The 17,356-nt window shown below is 44.8% G+C and overlaps 1 protein-coding gene across 1 annotated transcript in view; it reads right to left on the minus strand.

Moving 5' to 3' along the window:
* ARL3 (ADP ribosylation factor like GTPase 3) overlaps positions 1-17,356 on the minus strand; it is a 118,192-nt gene that overhangs the window by 66,364 nt on the left and 34,472 nt on the right. Inside the window, exons 3-5 of the mRNA XM_029610278.1 lie at positions 16,748-16,864; positions 15,379-15,429; positions 2,597-2,782 (exon numbers count right to left, since the gene is read on the minus strand). Coding sequence (XP_029466138.1) covers positions 2,597-2,782; positions 15,379-15,429; positions 16,748-16,864 — 354 coding nt within the window. The remainder of the gene's footprint in view (positions 1-2,596; positions 2,783-15,378; positions 15,430-16,747; positions 16,865-17,356) is intronic.

Below are 17,356 nucleotides of genomic sequence, written 5' to 3' on the forward strand. Positions count from 1 at the left end.
ATCCCATGACTTTTTACTTTTCCTAGAAGCCTCATCCGAGAACTTCCACTCTCCTGGATCTATGCGCCTCAGACTGAGGAAGTCCGCTTGTATGTTGTCCTTCCCAGCGATGTGTGAGGCTGTTAGCATCGCAAGATTCTGCTCCGCCCAAGTCATGAGCAGCTCCGCCTCGTCGGCTACTGCTTGACTTCTGGTGCCTCCCTGACGGTTGATATAAGCCACTGTTGTCGCATTGTCGGAGAGAATCCGAACCACCTGGTGGCAGAAGAGTGGGAGAAATTGCTGCAAAGCCAAGCGAACCGCTCTGGTCTCTAGGCGATTGATCGACCATCCGGACTCCTCCGGGGACCAACTGCTCTGCATAGAACGATATTGGCAGACAGCTCCCTAGCCAGAGAGGTTGGCGTCCGTAGTCACCACTGTCCATCTCGGTTGTGCGGCACTGGGGCGGCAGAGCCATCTGAAGCCACAGCGCCTTTTACCTTGCCTACCCGTAAAGATGCGGGTCCGTCCATGAGCTTGGCTAACTTGGGAGCTGGTCCCTGCACAGGTCTCACAGGCAAAGCAGCAGCTTGCAGAGATCTGGAAGCCAAAAATGTTTTGTGCATAAGGAGGACGAAATCTAAAGAAAAAGAATCAGGATCAACATCCTGTCCCCCTTGGAATAAATCCTGGTCCTGATCAAACAAATCAGCAGGACTGGCAGGGACCGGTGACAGGGCTGGAGGAAACAGCCCCTCCCCCATAGCATCAGCCTGAGCTGCTGCACGTACCTAAGATGGCTGCTGTCCCTGCACTGAGGGAAATGGGATCAGCACTGAAATCACGCTGAGCAGAGCGTTTGGAAGCCCCTCGAGGCTTGGGCAATGCTGCAGACCCTGAAAATGAGCTGCCTTCCCCACCAGGTAAGCATTGGGAGCAAATCCCAGCTCTAGAAAGCCGCGCAGTAGCTTCACCACATGCTACACACAAAGATGGCCGCAGCATCTCGATTTTTTTTTTTTTTTAAAGCCAAAGCAGCCTGGGGTAAGAGAGGGACTGGACCACCAGTAATCATTTACCCTACTTCTTACTGCCTGGAGCCCCGCGGGGTTACCAACCCCAGCTCCTTTAACCTGCCACCAGAGCGGATGACCCCGCAGGATCTAACAACCCCCTGGGGAGGATAAAGAAAACTTCTCTCAGTAGAAGAACTGTCTTTTTTTTTTTTTTAAACTTGCTTGATTCAGAACTTATAGCTAGTTTACTTTTAGATAAATTTAAGGGACAGCCTACACCCCAGAAACTGGGCAAGACTACAGGGTTTGCACGACCTCCACCTACTGGAGACATACAGAGAAATACTGAAGGGATGCAGGAGGCATACCGGCTTAACTGAGGGTGCCTTGAAGTTTATCTCTGTCTCCACCTGCTGGAAGGGAGGCATAACCCATGTTTTGGACTGATCTGGGTATGTACAGGGAAAGAGCATTACGGGTCAGGGCAGCAGCAATCTACTTGCAGCCAGGTGGATATCTGACTCCCTAGTGATGAAAAGGGGGTGGCTAACTCCCTCCTTACAGTCACCAGGGATGCCTGAATGTTCAGCACTTTGCTGCTGACACTGTGGGCAGGGGAACGGTAAATCTACGAGTGAAAACTGGAAGGCTTGTCACCGGTGATAGGATTTCTGCCACACTGCTCAAACCAACAACTGGGTATGGTTTCCCAAAATATCCAACTGAAAAACCTCCGCTGTATGGCACTTTTGTGCCTCTTGATTGCTCTCTGATCCCCCTCAACCGCAAAAAAATCAACAGTAGAACAGCAAGAAATGTTCAAAACCAGTAAGTGCCCGGCCGTGGGCTGCAATCTCCAAGGTGGTCGGATTATTTCATGAAGACTTTTTATTTATACTTTTCTCCATGTTTTCCTGGCCCAGTAGTTCCGTTCTCCTTTTTTTTTTTTTTTACAGCTCAATCAGAACCAGTGCTGGGATTCTGGCATTATGAGCCTCTGTTCCTTACTACCTGGAGATTTTTCCCCTATTTAATAGACTCTCCCTCTCAGTGTTCCTAGTATGGTCATTGAAGCAACAGTCCTGAGACCGGGAACCAAAGACCAGTGTCTTCTTCCAGAACCTTCCATCACAGGCTCGAAACCCGGCAACCAGGTGTCACCCTTAATGATAACTGCCATTCCCTCTTCCACGAAGGAGCTATGAATGCTGCCTCCGCAGCATTTCCAGCCCCTGCCAACCTGGGATGGGAATAAAACCAGGGGCCTCCTCATGGCCATGCAGGGCTCTGCTGCCAGCTCGTCAGGCCAGCCACTTCCTCCTTCCCCTTTTTTTTTTCAGTGCACTTGACGTGGCAGTGAAATCAATAAACATCTGGCAATTTTTGAACTGTTGCTTTAATGCCCCAAAGATTACAGGAACACGATATTTGGTTATTTGACAAATCTAAAAGAAAATCATGGCTAAACAGTTGGAAGTGAAAAAAAAATAATAATTTTTTGGAAGAGGGCTGAGGAGCTCACTTCTTCCCTGGCTAACACAATTCCTTGCAGCCTCGGGTTGGAGCCCAGGTTCCCTCTGCACCTTGTCCCCGCTTACCTGCACTCCCTCTCCTGTGAGCGCCGAACATGACTGGATCTGCCAGACCCGATCCCGGATTGTGTGGAGATTCAAGCCCTCAGCGATCTCCGAGGCGGGCGCGGCAGTGAGCAGGTCCTGCTTGTTAGCAAAGATCAGTACGGGGACTCCACTCAGCTTCTCTTCATCCAACAGTTCTGCTAGCTCCTGTACCATTCAATAAAAGGGGAGATGAAGTTTTGAAAAACAACTGTGTATGGTCTTTCACTGACCATCATCACCACCTCGCTTACAAGAGTCAAAAATGAACAACGGTTTCAAAGGTTACAAAATTAAATAATCCCCTGCGCCCCCCTCTCTTGTACTAGGAAAGGTAAAAGGGATGAGGAGGGGAGCCAACATTCTTGCTCTCTAAATGCCCTGAGAGGTAGCTCTCTACAAACTGGTAACATTTTAAAGTTTTACCTTAGTTAAAACATCTTTTTGCGTCTGGGGAAATGCTTAACAAGGTCTACTTGTTTTCTGGGCCTTCTGGCCCCATTTTTGAATCTGGATGGATAATGTTAAACAGGAGAGAGGATTTTTTCCTCTCCCTGGGTGCTGGAATAAAAACCCGCAATCATCAACCACCGAGGCTAATGAATGGCCATTGGCCAATAACACAACCATTCAGGAGCTGTTACATCTCTGTGGACCCTCTTCAGCTCACCCTGGATCAAAATTCAAACAGTACAGAAAAAGAGCTTTGATCCAGTAAAGCAACTGAAATGTTTAAATAAGAAAGAGAGAAAGTCATGTAATAAATCCGCTATGAAACTCTTTGAAGATGATATCAGCCTGAATGCTGCGGGGATGCACTTTGCCATCTTGCTATTTTTTGCCCTATGCGTAAAAACAGGAAGAGAAAATTTAGGATGTTCCCCCAGAAGTCTTCTTCGCCTCTTCAGCAGGAAACTATTGAGGGATTTATGTCCTAGCAGGTGGGATACTTGGCTGATTTTGGTGTAACAGCTGCCTTCCAGCCAGACCTGGAAACCACTGTTAACCCTTCTCTCCAGGGTGTGGGGGTCTAGTGGCACCCGTGCCAGAGATCTCACAGTCCTATAGGATCTGGATGAGCTCTAGAGAGACCATGGATGTTTTTGGTGGCAATTGCCACCCCCCCTCCCCCCCCCGTCTATCTACTGCCATGGGTGCAGCAGCGGTAGCAACAGCTGCAATTTTATATCACGCCCCAAGGGATGGAGATGGATTCAGGCACAGCTAAGAAAGAGGACCAAGAGTTGTCTCAGGAGTTTTAGCACAATTAAGAAGCGAATGGCGGCGTGCTCTGGTAAGCCCCCCTGAGATCATACTTGGCTCCATTTGGTCAGCTATCACTATACTGGAAAAGGCCAAATTTAATTTTTCCCAAGAAGTAAATTCCTTTATAAGTGTTTGGCAAAGAAAACAGGGACAGTAGAAAGAGTGGTTGGCATTACAGACTGAGAAGTTAACCACGATGAATTGCACAGTTGAGGAGATGCACTATGCAAATTTACCTTGGTTAAGGATAAAGGGTTTGATCACAGGAGGCATGAAGCTCCTGAAAATCAAGATAGGGGCCTTAATATGAAACTTACATTTTTCTCTTTTTGTTTTGTAATGCCTGCTGGATTAATGTTCAAATGATATATTCTGGAAACTTTACAGTTGAATTTTCAAAACATTGCACGCATAAAATATAGCATACCTGCACGAAGGTAGTCTCTACTCGCGTGTTCTGTATTTTATAAAAAGTGGAAAACACGTGCATATGTTCACTTTCGCACACACATATATGAGTGTAAAAAAAAGGGCGGTCTAGGGGCGTTCCGTGGCAGGACTAACAGTTACGTGCATAAATTGCTATTTTAAAAAAGACACATGCCTACATTTTCCAACTTACTCATGTATTTGTTCACATGCTAATTATCTGGCGTAAGCGACATTAAATGTGTTTTGGGTAGTACCGATAGGGTGGGAGGTCTGGGTGAACCGGGGAGAGTTCAGGCTGAAGAATCAAGAAGGACCTGGCCGACTTACGTGTATAAGTCGGGGCTTTTGCAAGTAAGTCCTAGTTTACTTTCATACATAAAATATATGCATGCATTTATTTGAAATAGGTGGATAAAGTACACACGTTCAATCCATTGATATAAGTGATTTCAATGCATTGCAGGTTATTTGCATAAAATCCTACTTATTTGTATATGTTGCACGGTAGAACTGTGTGTATTTATAAACACGCACATATCATATGCACGTATTATAAAATACTATAGCAAATATACACGTGGCCACATACATGCGTATATACTGCCGCACGTGTGTTTAAAAATTACCCTCTTAGGTATTCCAACAGAAGGGTTACCTCTGGTGACAAATGTGTATTATCCTCTTAGATATCTCAGCAGGGCTATATGTGTATAGCCCTCTTAGATATCTCAGCAGCTTTCGATACGGTGAACCACAAAAATCTTAATATCACGCTTAGCAGAGATAGGCATCTCTAACACAGCCCTATCATGGTTTCTCCTCCTACCTTGACCACAGAAAGTACTTAGTCAAACTTGATAAATCCGAATCCACACACATTCCTCTTTCACAAGGCGTACCCCAGGGCTCCTCCCTTTCCTCCACCCTCTTTAACATCTACCTTCTCCCTCTTTGCCACTTATTATCCAAACTGGGACTAAAATTCTTCTTGTACGCTGACGACGTACAAATACTTATCCCCATCCAAAACTCCCTCAACGAAACCCTGCACTTCTGGGAGACATGCCTCACATCTATCAACGCCCTCCTTTCCAACCTACACCTTGCACTCAATACTTCAAAAACCGAAATCCTAATTATTACTAATCAACCCAGCTTATCCATTCACCAACTGCAACAGAAACTTCACAAAATCTCACACCTCCGTCCACTGTCAGAGATCTAGGAGTTCTCTTAGATACACAACTTAGCTTCAAATCCCACATCAAATCGCTCCTAAAAGGGGGCTTCTATAAACTCCAAACCCTCAAAAAACTTAAGCCTCTCCTCCACGCACATGACTTCCGTACTGTTATGCAAACCACTATACTATCAAAACTTGACTATTGCAACTCACTGCTAATAGGCCTTCCAGCTTCCACAATCAAACCCCTCCAAATCTTACAAAATGCCATGGCTCGCATCCTTACAAACTCAAGAAAGACTGATCATATTACTCCCATATTACAAAACCTCCACTGGCTACCAATCACCTATCGCTCTCAATACAAAACACTCACTATCATACATAACATGCTATATAAAAATAACTCCCCCTGGATCGAAGATATGCCACACTTCCACCAGGCCAACCGTCCTACCAGAAACTCCCTTGCGGGCACCCTCCACACCCCTTCACTCAAAATTGCTCACCTCACAAACACCAGAGCGAGAGCCTTCTCCATCGCCGGCCCACCCTTTGGAACTCCCTCCCCACCGAGCTCCGACTAGAACCCTTCACTTAATCAATTCAAAAAAGGAATCAAGACCTGGTTATTTAAACAGGCCTATCCCAACGCCTCTCAACCCTAGCATTTGACTTCTCCACAACACTCATTGTTTCCCTCTCCCTAGTACAGTGTCCCCCCCCCCCTACACACCCTCCCTCCCTCACCACCCCATCCATTTTATGGCTTCCTGATATTCAGTCACCACCTCTCCTTCCCATCGCCACCCCCTGCCCCCTTGTACAGTTCCTACCCCCCCCCCTCCCCTATGCGCTTCATCCCCCCCCCGCGCTACCCCCCACTTTGTCGTCTCTTGTATATAATTAATTTATGTCCAACCTGGTTAACCACATGTAATCTCATTTAATAACTGTGGCGCCCGTTGGCTCTACAGTAAAGTTGTCACCTTTTAACTTCCTATCCTTCCTCCATCTATCATTGTAATTTCCTTTCTCAGTTGTCTGTAAACCGACATGATGTTTTTTTTACGAATGCCGGTATATAAAAGTTATAAATAAATAAATAAATAAATCTCTGTTTGGGGAGCAAAAGCTCTGAGGTATATTACTGACAGAAGTTGGACCCTCTAAGTTACCTGTGGGTAGCCTTGATTTTCTGGGCTTTTTGAAGAGATCTGTTTAAGAGGATGTGAAGCCAGTTACACTTCTTGTGATTCTTGCGCTTCTACAGGATAAGAATTTAATTTTATCTTTACTTTTTCGCCATACGTAGAAATATTCCTGGGTCTAAAATTATGGATTTTCCCAGATGTGTCTAGGAGCACAAAGCAGCATTCTTAAAAAGTTTATTGCTTTATGCCAGGGACCTCATGACCATCTGGTATGTAAATGATTGGTAGATATACTTGGAAATGTTTAGGTCAGATTTCAAGGTACTGGATATGTTTTTTTGGATCCTAAGCAACTGAATATGTTTACAGACTCCAAGCAGAGCTCTCAATTTGAGAAGGCTTAGGGAGGTGTAGAGTGATCTTGGATTAGATTTAATAAACCACATTATGGCGCTATAATGCATGTGAGGTCTATTTCTTTCTAATAATGTTTTTCTTTTCTTTTTTTTGTTCTTAATTTCCTTTGGCTCTCCTTTTACTGGTTGACTAATGAATATGGCTTTTACTTGTACAATTATTTCTCTGCAGACTGCAGATGTATATTTTTGCAAGCTGGTCTTATAAATATTTATAAATGCATCAGAAATAAAAAGTTTTAAAAACACTTTGAAGTTCTGGACAGAAAGATGGCACTTTTGAAAAGTCAGGCATGGGCTAAAAGCTATAAAAAAAAAACCCACCCGGATGTTCGTCAAATGGAGAAGAGGCCTGATTTTGGTTCTGCAGCATAAATGCTGGTCATGATGCTTTCTTTAGACATCAAAGAAGACTACTTAGCGAGTGATTGCTGTTATACATTTATCAGCACTTTCAAGGTGCTGAAGGTATGTAGCACCCAGGGTGTGCATGGAAACCCATCAATGCACACAGCCTGTCATGTGGTATTCCTTATGTATGTAATGAATTTCATCATTCTGTGCAAACAATATGGTGGTATAATGGATTCACATTCTCCAAACATTGGAGAAATTACTTACCTGATAATTTTGTTTCCTTAGTGTAAGACAGATGGACTCAGGACCAGTGGGGTTTATGCTCCCCCTGCCAGCAGATACGAGATGAAGCAAGCTGATGTCATAGTATATAGGCCCTGCAGTGACTCCAGCCCTGCCAGTATTCTCTTCAAAAGCAACTGTGGACAGACTAGCAAAAAAACATGATTAAAAACAGATGACCAGAATTGTACTCAACCAACCATAAACACTGAACGCATGTAAGATTCTAGGTACCCCAAGCTACGGACTGGATGAAAACTTACCAGTAATCCCTTGGGTCCCAGAGCCCCACAGGAGGACTACTGACACAATCATGCGGCAGTCGAGAGCAGGAAACTGAGTCCAACTGTCTACACTAAAGAAAATAACATTATCAGGTAAGTAATTTTCTCCATTTCCTAGTGTGTAGACAAATGGACTCAGGACCAGTGGGATGTACCAAAGCTACTCCCAACAGGGGTGGGAGGCTGCCCGCAGTCCAGTCAACACCGCACTGGCAAAAGGCTGCATCCTCCCGGGCCTGCACAATCCATATGATAAAACCTGGAAAAAGTGTGTAAGAAAGACAATGTCGGCAAGCTCAGCAGATATCAAAAGGCGACAACAAACTAACATCCGCCCATGACACTGCCTGAGCCCTGGTGGAATGAGCCCTAACCTGAGTAGGCAACGGCTTTTCAGCATCCACATATGCGGCCGTGACTACCTCCTTAATCCAGTGAGCTATGGTAGCCCGTGAAGCGGAACACCTGCTTTCTCTTGTCATGGAGAACAAACAGGCAATCTGTCTTTCAAAAAGGCTCAGAAACCTCCAGATACCGCACGACAAGTGTTTTGATATCCAAGGAGTGCAAAAAGTGATATACCTCAGATTCCCTGAACTTATCCAGGGATGGCAAGGAGATGGACTGATTCAATGAAAGCCCGAGACTAACTTGGGAAAGAAGGATGGAACAGTATGCAGCTGTAATGCCCCTGGAGTCACCCGAAGAAACGGTTCCTGGTAAGACAAGGTCTGCAGCACAGAAATTCGATGCGCTGAACATATAGCCACCAGGAACACAGTCTTCAAGGTCAACAACTGCAAGGAAAGGCTATGCAGTGGTCGGAACGTAGGGCCTGCAAAAAAAATCCAGCACCAGGTTAAGACTCCACAATTGAACTGGTAACCTCAAGGGAGGCCTAAGATGCTACACTCCCTTCAAAAAACGAGCCACATCAGGATGAGACGACAAGGAAAATGCCATTCACCAGGCCTCTGATACAGGCAAGAGTTGCAACATGCACCTTCAAGGAATTAAGGGCCAATCTTTTTATTCAACCCATCCTGCAGAAAACCCAGAATAAGAGGGATCTTAACTAACGAGGAAGAAGACCTGCGCTCCTTATCCCAGCCCTCAAAAACTCTCCAAACTCACACATAAGCCAAGGAAGCAGAGAACTTGCGAGCGCGGAGTAAGGTGGCTATCACCGCAGAGGAATAACCATTGCTTTAACAGGTGAGCCCTCTCAGACAGAACAGAGTCAAATCCATGTGAACCGATTCCTGCTTGTAAACAGATCCCTGTGTGGCGGAAGGCAAAGGGGGACCTCCACTAGGAGTCTTTGCAAATCTGCATAGGCATGGATGCCTGGGCCAGTCTGGCATCACCAGGAGTACTAGCCCCCTGTGGCCTTCGATCTTGCAAATTATCCTGTCCATCAAGGGCCAAGGAGGAAGGGCATAAAGGCAATCTGGTCTTCCGGCCAGATCTATACGAGGGCATCTATTCCCAGGGACCATGGATCTCTCCTGCGACTGTAGAATCGAGGAACCTCTGCATCGCGAGAAGTCCCCAGCAGGTCTAGGAACGTAAGGCCCCAGCAATCCACAATCAGTTTGAAACGCCTCAGCAGACAACACCCACTCTCCCTGGTGAGAAAGTCCACTCTTACGTTGTCTTTCCTGCAAGTGAGAGACCCGAGATCATCTGCAGATTGACCTTCCGCCCATTCCATAAGCTGGTCTATTTCCTGCGTATACTTGCTAGCTCTTGGTTCCTCCATGGTGACTGATATAGGCCACTGTCACCGCGTTGTCTGACATCACATGAATTGCTTGATCCTGCAGACTGTGGCTGAACTGTAAACATGCCAGCTGTACCGCCCGGGCTTCCAGGCGATTGATGTGCCAGCGGGACTCTTCAGCAATTCAACGCCCTTGAGCTGTTAACTTCATACAGTGAGCCCCCCAACCATTGAGACTCACATCTGTCGTGAGTACCAACCAGGTCAGAGAGGACAAGGGACTCCCTTCCTTAGATGATCCTCCTGCAACCACCCCTGGAGGCAGGAGATTTCCATCGGCAAGTGGAACCAAACTGCATAGTCCTGAGACTGTTCCAGTAAGACAGCACAGAGCACTGAAGAGGATGTTTTGACTCTCTTGAGATCCAGGATGAGACGAAAGGAGCCCTCCTTCTTGGGCACAACAAAATAAATGGAATATCGCCTCATACGTTCTTGAAACATGGGCACCGAAACCACAGCCCTCAGCCTGAGAAGCCTTTGAAGCATGAACTCCACTTCCTGCTTTTTCTGCAGGGAGTGGCAAGGGACACCAAGAACACATCCCGAGGAATAGTGCGAAATTTCAGCATATATCCTTCTCATGTCACCTCCAAGACCCACCAGTCAGATGTGATCGCTAGCCACCTCTGATAAAAGAGAGAGAGAGATGTTCCCTATCTCTTGTTCCTGAAAGTGGGTCAGCAAACCTTCACTGGGAGGCACGGGAGGGTCCACAACCCAAGCCTGCGCCCTGTCTGTCGCAAACGCCTGAGTCTTGCAGCACGACCTCTCATGATAAGGAGGCACTACACCTGTCTCTTAACCTCTGGCAAATGAGGAACTGGAGATTCGCTTCACTTACTGGCCAGGTTCTCAGACTCAAACAAGAGCGAGCCATCAAAAGGCAATTCGATGAGATTAGCCTTGGAGGTCACATCGGCCGATCAATTTCTCTGCCATAACTGGTGACTGACCACCACAATTGAAGTCATCCCTCTGGACAAGGTGCAGACCAAGGCACAGCCCGCATCAGCCAAAAAGGCAGCAGCTGGTACCATAACAGTGCTAGGATTTACGCCAGAGTCAGCAACCTCCTGGAGAGAAGCAAACAAGAGCGAGCCATAAAAAGAACAACATGAAGCGATACAAGGTCACTGCCACAGCTTCAAATGCCTGCTCAAGGATAGTCTCAATCTTGCTAACATTGAGCATCTATCAAGGCCTTTCCTCCTTTCCACCTTCCACAGGAATAGTGGTCCGCTGGGAGACTGCACACGTAAGTGCATCTACCTTCGGAAAATGGAAGTACTCTCTCACCACTGAATTCAGAGGCACAGGCCTTCCAAAATCCGACCCCTCTGGAAATAGCCTCTGGGGCATTGCACTCAAGCTCAATCAATTCTTGAATGGCTTCCATCATGGGGAAAAAACACAAGGAAACCAAGCTAGGATTTTTCCTTGGCTCAGAAAAAGAATCTGCCCCAGGAACTCCAAGCCTCATCAAGGTCTGGGAAAACAAAGCTGGTAGTTTCATCTCTATGAAAGAACCGTAACATAGTTCTATACAGCTACAATCTGGGGGGGGCCCATCCAGAGGACCCACTGTTACTTGAGGGGCACTGCGGCATTGAAAAAAGGGCAGAAGCATCCAGATCGAGAGGCATTTGAGGACTACTTACTGAGCCACCTTCCCCTGCTGAGCAACAGTTAGGGGAGGGCCAAGGTCAGGTGCCCCACCTGAGACGTCTTCAACCAGACCACATCCGGCTGGGAAGAACCAGGCTTAGCCAAAAACAGAGGAAGACACGGCACTCTGAGCCTCCAAGCAATGCTGGCACAAAGCAGCAAGCACTCCAGGAGGAGATACCTGAAAAGATCAGGCAGTGCAAAGATAAGGCGCTTAGACTTCTGAGGCACAGGCGCTATCATGGCCGATAATGCAAGGAGTGGCGGCCAGAGGTGTGTGTCTAGCTGGTTTTTGCCTCTTTTTTTTTTGATATATATGCTCAACTAGGCGCCCAAAATGTATGAATCCAATACCTGTGTGTGCACACCTTAGCGCTCAACTATGAGCCCAAAAATCATGTCGTCAAGACTTATGCGCACACACCTAGGCACCCAAAATGAGAGCGCACAAAAAGCACAAGTGCACAGTGCCACTGGAGTGCTGACAGAAGTGTGCGGCCACTAGGCGACGCTTAACCTGGGTGCTCAAAATTGAAGGCTGTACTGTGCGCCCAAAAACTGGGCACACAACTAGATGCACAACAAGACGCACACGCCGGACTGACAAGCCAATAGAGGGCAGCCTCCGAAAGCATGCAAAAAGCTGTTGCGGTCTACCACACCACACGCAATGAAAAGCCTTGGAGAGGGGCCTAGCCAACCAAGGCCACTCAACCCACCAGGCTGCCCACATCCCTCGATCTCCCACAGAGCAGGACGAATGTCGGAACAGCATGCCGAGCTCGGAGACTGGGTGGAAGAAGCCCTGATCAGTAAAACCTCCTGCTAAGTCTCTGTATAGATGATCTTCCTTTTTTTTTTTTTTTTTAAACTTATCGGAGCTCAGCCTTATCTGGCTGAGCACAGAGATGGTGTCCGGCTGCAGGGGAAGAAGGCAATTGCTGTCACCATCGTGCTTGGCTTCCTGCATCCACTGCCTTTCAGCCGCTCAAGCAGATAAGTCTATGCCTGCAAAACCAGCTAGCGGACCAAGGTACACCTCTGAGGGACCACGGAAATCACCTCAGAAATTCTCAACTGGCAGAGGGAACTTTAGGTATCACCGCAGGAGAGTGGGGTTTTCTTTTCTTTAATTTAGATTTCAAATTCCTCCTGCTAAAAAACTCGAAGCAATCCCCATATGGAGATGGACATCCACCATCTGCTGGAGACGGAGAATACTGGCAGGCTGGGGTCACTGCAAGACTACATATACTGTGACGTCAGCTTGCTCCGACTCCATCTGCTGGCAGGGGAGCATAAACCCACTGGTCCTGAGTCAATCTGTCTACATGCTAGGAAATGTGCCATCAGAACTAAATGATAATCAAGCTACAAGAGGATGGGTGGTATGTGAGTCAAAGTACTAGACTACGGTCCTGGCTATGGCTTGGAAAATCCATTCACTTGGTCACCTGAGGAGAGTGGATTTTCTAGGCAGGCAAGGCATTGTCATCTTTGGCACTGATCAATGCTCGGGAGAAGATCATATTTTTGGCCCTGATTAATGATCCTCAGGGAGAAAGAGGCATTATTCAGTTCCAGTTCTGTACTGGGAGGACAGAGAGGACTGCAGCTAGGATAGGGAACTAAAGTAGGAGAGGAAGGGAAGAAAAGAGAAGAATGGGTGGGCAGGGAGTGGAGAATGAGAGAGCAAAGACTGGAGGAGGAGACAAAGGACTGCATTTGGGTAGACTGGGGAATGGAAGACAGTGAGAGGGCTATCTGGGGGCAACATGGGGAATATGTACTCACCAGGAAAGACATACAATCACCAAGTTTTGAAGCGTGCCCCCCAGGCAAAAAAAAAATTAATTCATGGGAGAACATAAGAACATGGTGGCTATGACGGGACTTTGTTGAAGCGGAGATCTTGCACAGATAAGTGATTGGAATCCTGCAAATCACTGTTTACATTTTACTGCATTAAAAAATGGACTTGAAAAGAATGCTTTGAATGTGAGCCTGAAAAAGACTGAGGCCTATGATTACATAGAGCAGCACCAGTGCTTCCACTAGACAAACTAGACAGTCGCCTAGAGTGCCAAGATTTTGGGGACAGCAAAATCCCGCCAGTGTGAGGTCCAGAGAGGTGTTATATCAGAATCAATACTGCTAAAGAAGGGAGTGAGCCCCGGAGCCACTGCTGTGGGTAGGAGGGAGCACTGTACTGAAGCTGCCGCCAGTAGATAAGGTGGGGGATATGAATAACCAAAGCCTAGAGCGCCAAATAAGCTTGCACTGGCCCTGAGATAGAGGGATGAAAGAACCTTTCACAAAGTGTTGATAACACAAATATTGGTTAGCATCTCATTGTGATTGTTTCCCATATATATATATTTTTCTTAATTTTTATGGTGATTTTCAAGGGATTGGTTAGGAGTTGCATGTGTATGTTGTATTCTCACTCCTTTCTTGGTGATTTTTTCATTTTCAGAACATAAGAATTGTCATGATGGGTCAGACCAATGATTTATCAAGCCCAGCACATTGTCTCCGACAACGGCCAGTCTGGGTCACTAGGAGTAGCCAGCAGATCCTAATAGGAAAGTTCATTCTATTTTGTTCATTCTCAGAAGTAATATTTGGACACACCAAAATCTGTCTGGCGAATAATCAGGAACCTGTCCAAACCTTTTTTAAATCTTGACCATATCCTCTGGTAACAAATCCAACAGCTTAATTGTGCATTGATTAAAAAAAAAAAACAACTTACATTTGTTTTAAATCTGCCACTAGATAGTTTCATAGAATGCTCCCTGGTCCTAGTGTTATTTGAAAAGGTAAATATTCATTCCCTATTTACCTATTCCATTCTAAATGACAATTTTATAAACCTCTATCATACTCCTTTCTCAGCTGCCTTTTCTCTAGGCTGAAAAGCCCTAATCTGTATAGCCTTTCTTCATAAGGGAGCTGTTCTATCCCATTTATCGTTTTTTTGTTACCCTTCTGTAAACCTTTTCTATTTCTGCTATATCCTTTTTTGAGATGGGGCAACCAGAACTGCATGCAGTACTCGAGGTGTGGTCACAGCAATGATTGATACAGAGGCATTATGGCATTCACAGTTTTGTTTTGCATTTCTTTCCAACTAATTCCTAACTGCTGTACACTGAGCTGAGGATTTCAATGTATTGTCTAAGGTCCCTTTCCTGTGTGGTGACTCCTAATATACAACCCAGTATTGTGTTCACATAGTTAGGATTCTTTTGCCCTATTTGCATCACTTTGCACTTGTTCACGTTATTTATTTTATTTATTTAAACATTTTTATATACCGATGTTCGTATGGACATCACATCGGTTTACATAAAATGAAAGTGAAGAGAAGGAAAAGAAATCGGAGTAAGGAAGTTACATTATTTACGTTAATTAAATTACGTTCAATTTCATCTGTCTAGTTTCTCAATCTGTCAAGAAGAGAGGCGAGAACATGGTGAATGCATTTCATCCCTGGCTGTATTATTTTATATTTAGGATTTGATTTCTGTTATTTTTAGTGACTGTATGTAATTTTGTTTTTATTTTTCTGTACTTGATGTGTTTTGGTTTCAATATTCTTTTATTACTTGACCACTATTATGTATTTTCTAGAATTGCTTGTTTGTTTATTGCATTTTATCTTGCCCATATGATGTTTATCAAGACTTGTTATATAGCGTGTAAGAAAGTAAACTGTTGAACTGTTATGTCCTGGAGGAATTCTGGCAGCAACATAGGACATGAGCTTGACTCCCTTGTGTGACCTCAGACAAGTCGCTATCTCCCTGTGCTTCTTACCTAGTTGAAAACAAGATATCTACCACAATCTGGCTTCCAAGGTCAAAAAATACAGGTGTTTATAAGAAAAGTTACAAAACTCTCAAAGACATAAAAACAGACAGAAAATCTGCTCACCTGACCTGTTTCTTCAAATCTTTTTCTGTCAGCACTATCAATCACATATATCTACCAAAGGAGACAGCACAACAAGCTTCATTATTTAGACACAGAAATATTTAAAATTAGCAGTACTATCTAGACTCATGAAAATATCAACATGCTTTCTATTCTCCTTCACAGATCATTCTTTTTTTTGTCTAACTATACTTTAGTATTTGTATTTTGCCACTTTTTGGAATAAAAGATATATTCTTTTATTATAGCTCCATCGCCTAGTCTGATAGCCCTTATTCTGCTGCTGTTTATGCTCACGGCATGTGATATATGTATCAGCTCAGTGCCTGCACAGGATTCTCATTAGCAGCAGCAGCAACCAGCTTTGGAATGAAATAACAAGTCTTGTCCCCCAGAGCCACAAACTGTATGGGATAGATATGCATACAATGGAGGCAATGCATGCAAATTGATCTCATGTTTACTCATTGTGGATATCCTGAAAACCAGGCCTGTGTTTCTCTGGAGAACCAGAATTGGCCAACCCTGCTTTAAATCACTGTTAACTCCTTAGGAGTTAAGCACAAAGCAGAACTACAGAGGGGAGTCAATGATGGACTGCTGTAATTTTACTGGAATATTTGCAGGCTGTAATAGAATCAAGGTAAGATAATCCTGTATATGAGATTTCCATAGCATACAAGTTCCTTCTTAAAAATGCAATGATCTGTGCCACGGCTGAAGAAGGTACTTGCGTGACCACAAAGACTCATGTACCATATCAGCTCTGCACAGTTCTTATGTCGCTCCAACCTGCAAAGATTTTTCTTCAAGATCAATGTAGTTAACTAACATTCTGCACTTCTAATTGTGTTTTTTTCAATGAAGACATGACTGGCTGTATTGCTGCTTTATCTGAAGACGCACCCATATTACCCAACACACTCGTAGCCCTTCTGGCAAATTTAGTAAAGAGACTGGAGGTGTTTATCTAAGGAAGGATTGTGATCAGTGATGTTATAACAAAATATATCTCATAAAAAATATAAAAAATGTTAAGTAGTTAATGTGAAACTCTTAAGGTCACATCAAATGTAAAAAAATGAATCCAGAAAACAAATTGCATCACTTATTAAAATCTGGCTGTGGAATATATGAGATTTGCATTAAATAACTCTTATAAGATATCAATACGTAATGCTGTAAGTTGTTTTAGGCATTATTTGTAAAGGCGGGCTAAAAAATCCAAATGTATCACATTGGTGATTCTGTGCTTTATACTGAAACCCAGGTGTTTCAGTTGCTAAGGAGACCCTTTTTAATACCATTTTCATCACACACCAGAGAAATCTTCCCCTTAAACGGTGACAGAAGGTGACAATATACTTACAAGCACATCAGTATTTTCAAAATAGTTCCTCCAGTACGGCCTAATCTTCCTTTGTCCTCCAATATCCCACACATTCAGTTTAAAACCCTGAGATTGCACACTTTTAATATTAAAGCCCTGGAACAGAATCAAATACACTGAGAGTTAGCCTGGAGCGAAGGGTCATGCACAGTCTGCTGGTAATTGCAAATCCCCCTTGTTATCCGTTGCTTTGGAAGAGAAAAGCGTAGCAGCAGGACCGGTGAGTGCAGTCACTTAAGCTCACACATGCCGTGGGTTCAGAGGCAGCCTTACTTTTGCTAGAGCAGTCAGAAGCATCTATCGCAGTTAATGACTCTGAAGTGCTCAGTAAATTCTGGTTAGGAAAGGCAAGTGAAAAGTAAGTAAATAATTCAGGTCATGGAAAAATCCAGAGCCCTCCAACAAGGGGCCTTGAGATTACCAATTGTAACCAGTTTAGACTAAACAAAATAAAAAACAGCACAGGCCAGTGAGTCTGTATCAGTGCTAAGCTACAGGAGGGTCATGTTTGGGAATTATTTTGACCTCATCTCCCAGCGCAGTAGAGCCCAAGTATGTTGCGGTGGGAGTGTTATTGGGTTCATGGGA

The sequence above is a fragment of the Rhinatrema bivittatum genome, chromosome 7, assembly GCF_901001135.1.
Source record: "Rhinatrema bivittatum chromosome 7, aRhiBiv1.1, whole genome shotgun sequence".
NCBI classification, from domain to species: Eukaryota; Metazoa; Chordata; class Amphibia; order Gymnophiona; family Rhinatrematidae; genus Rhinatrema; species Rhinatrema bivittatum.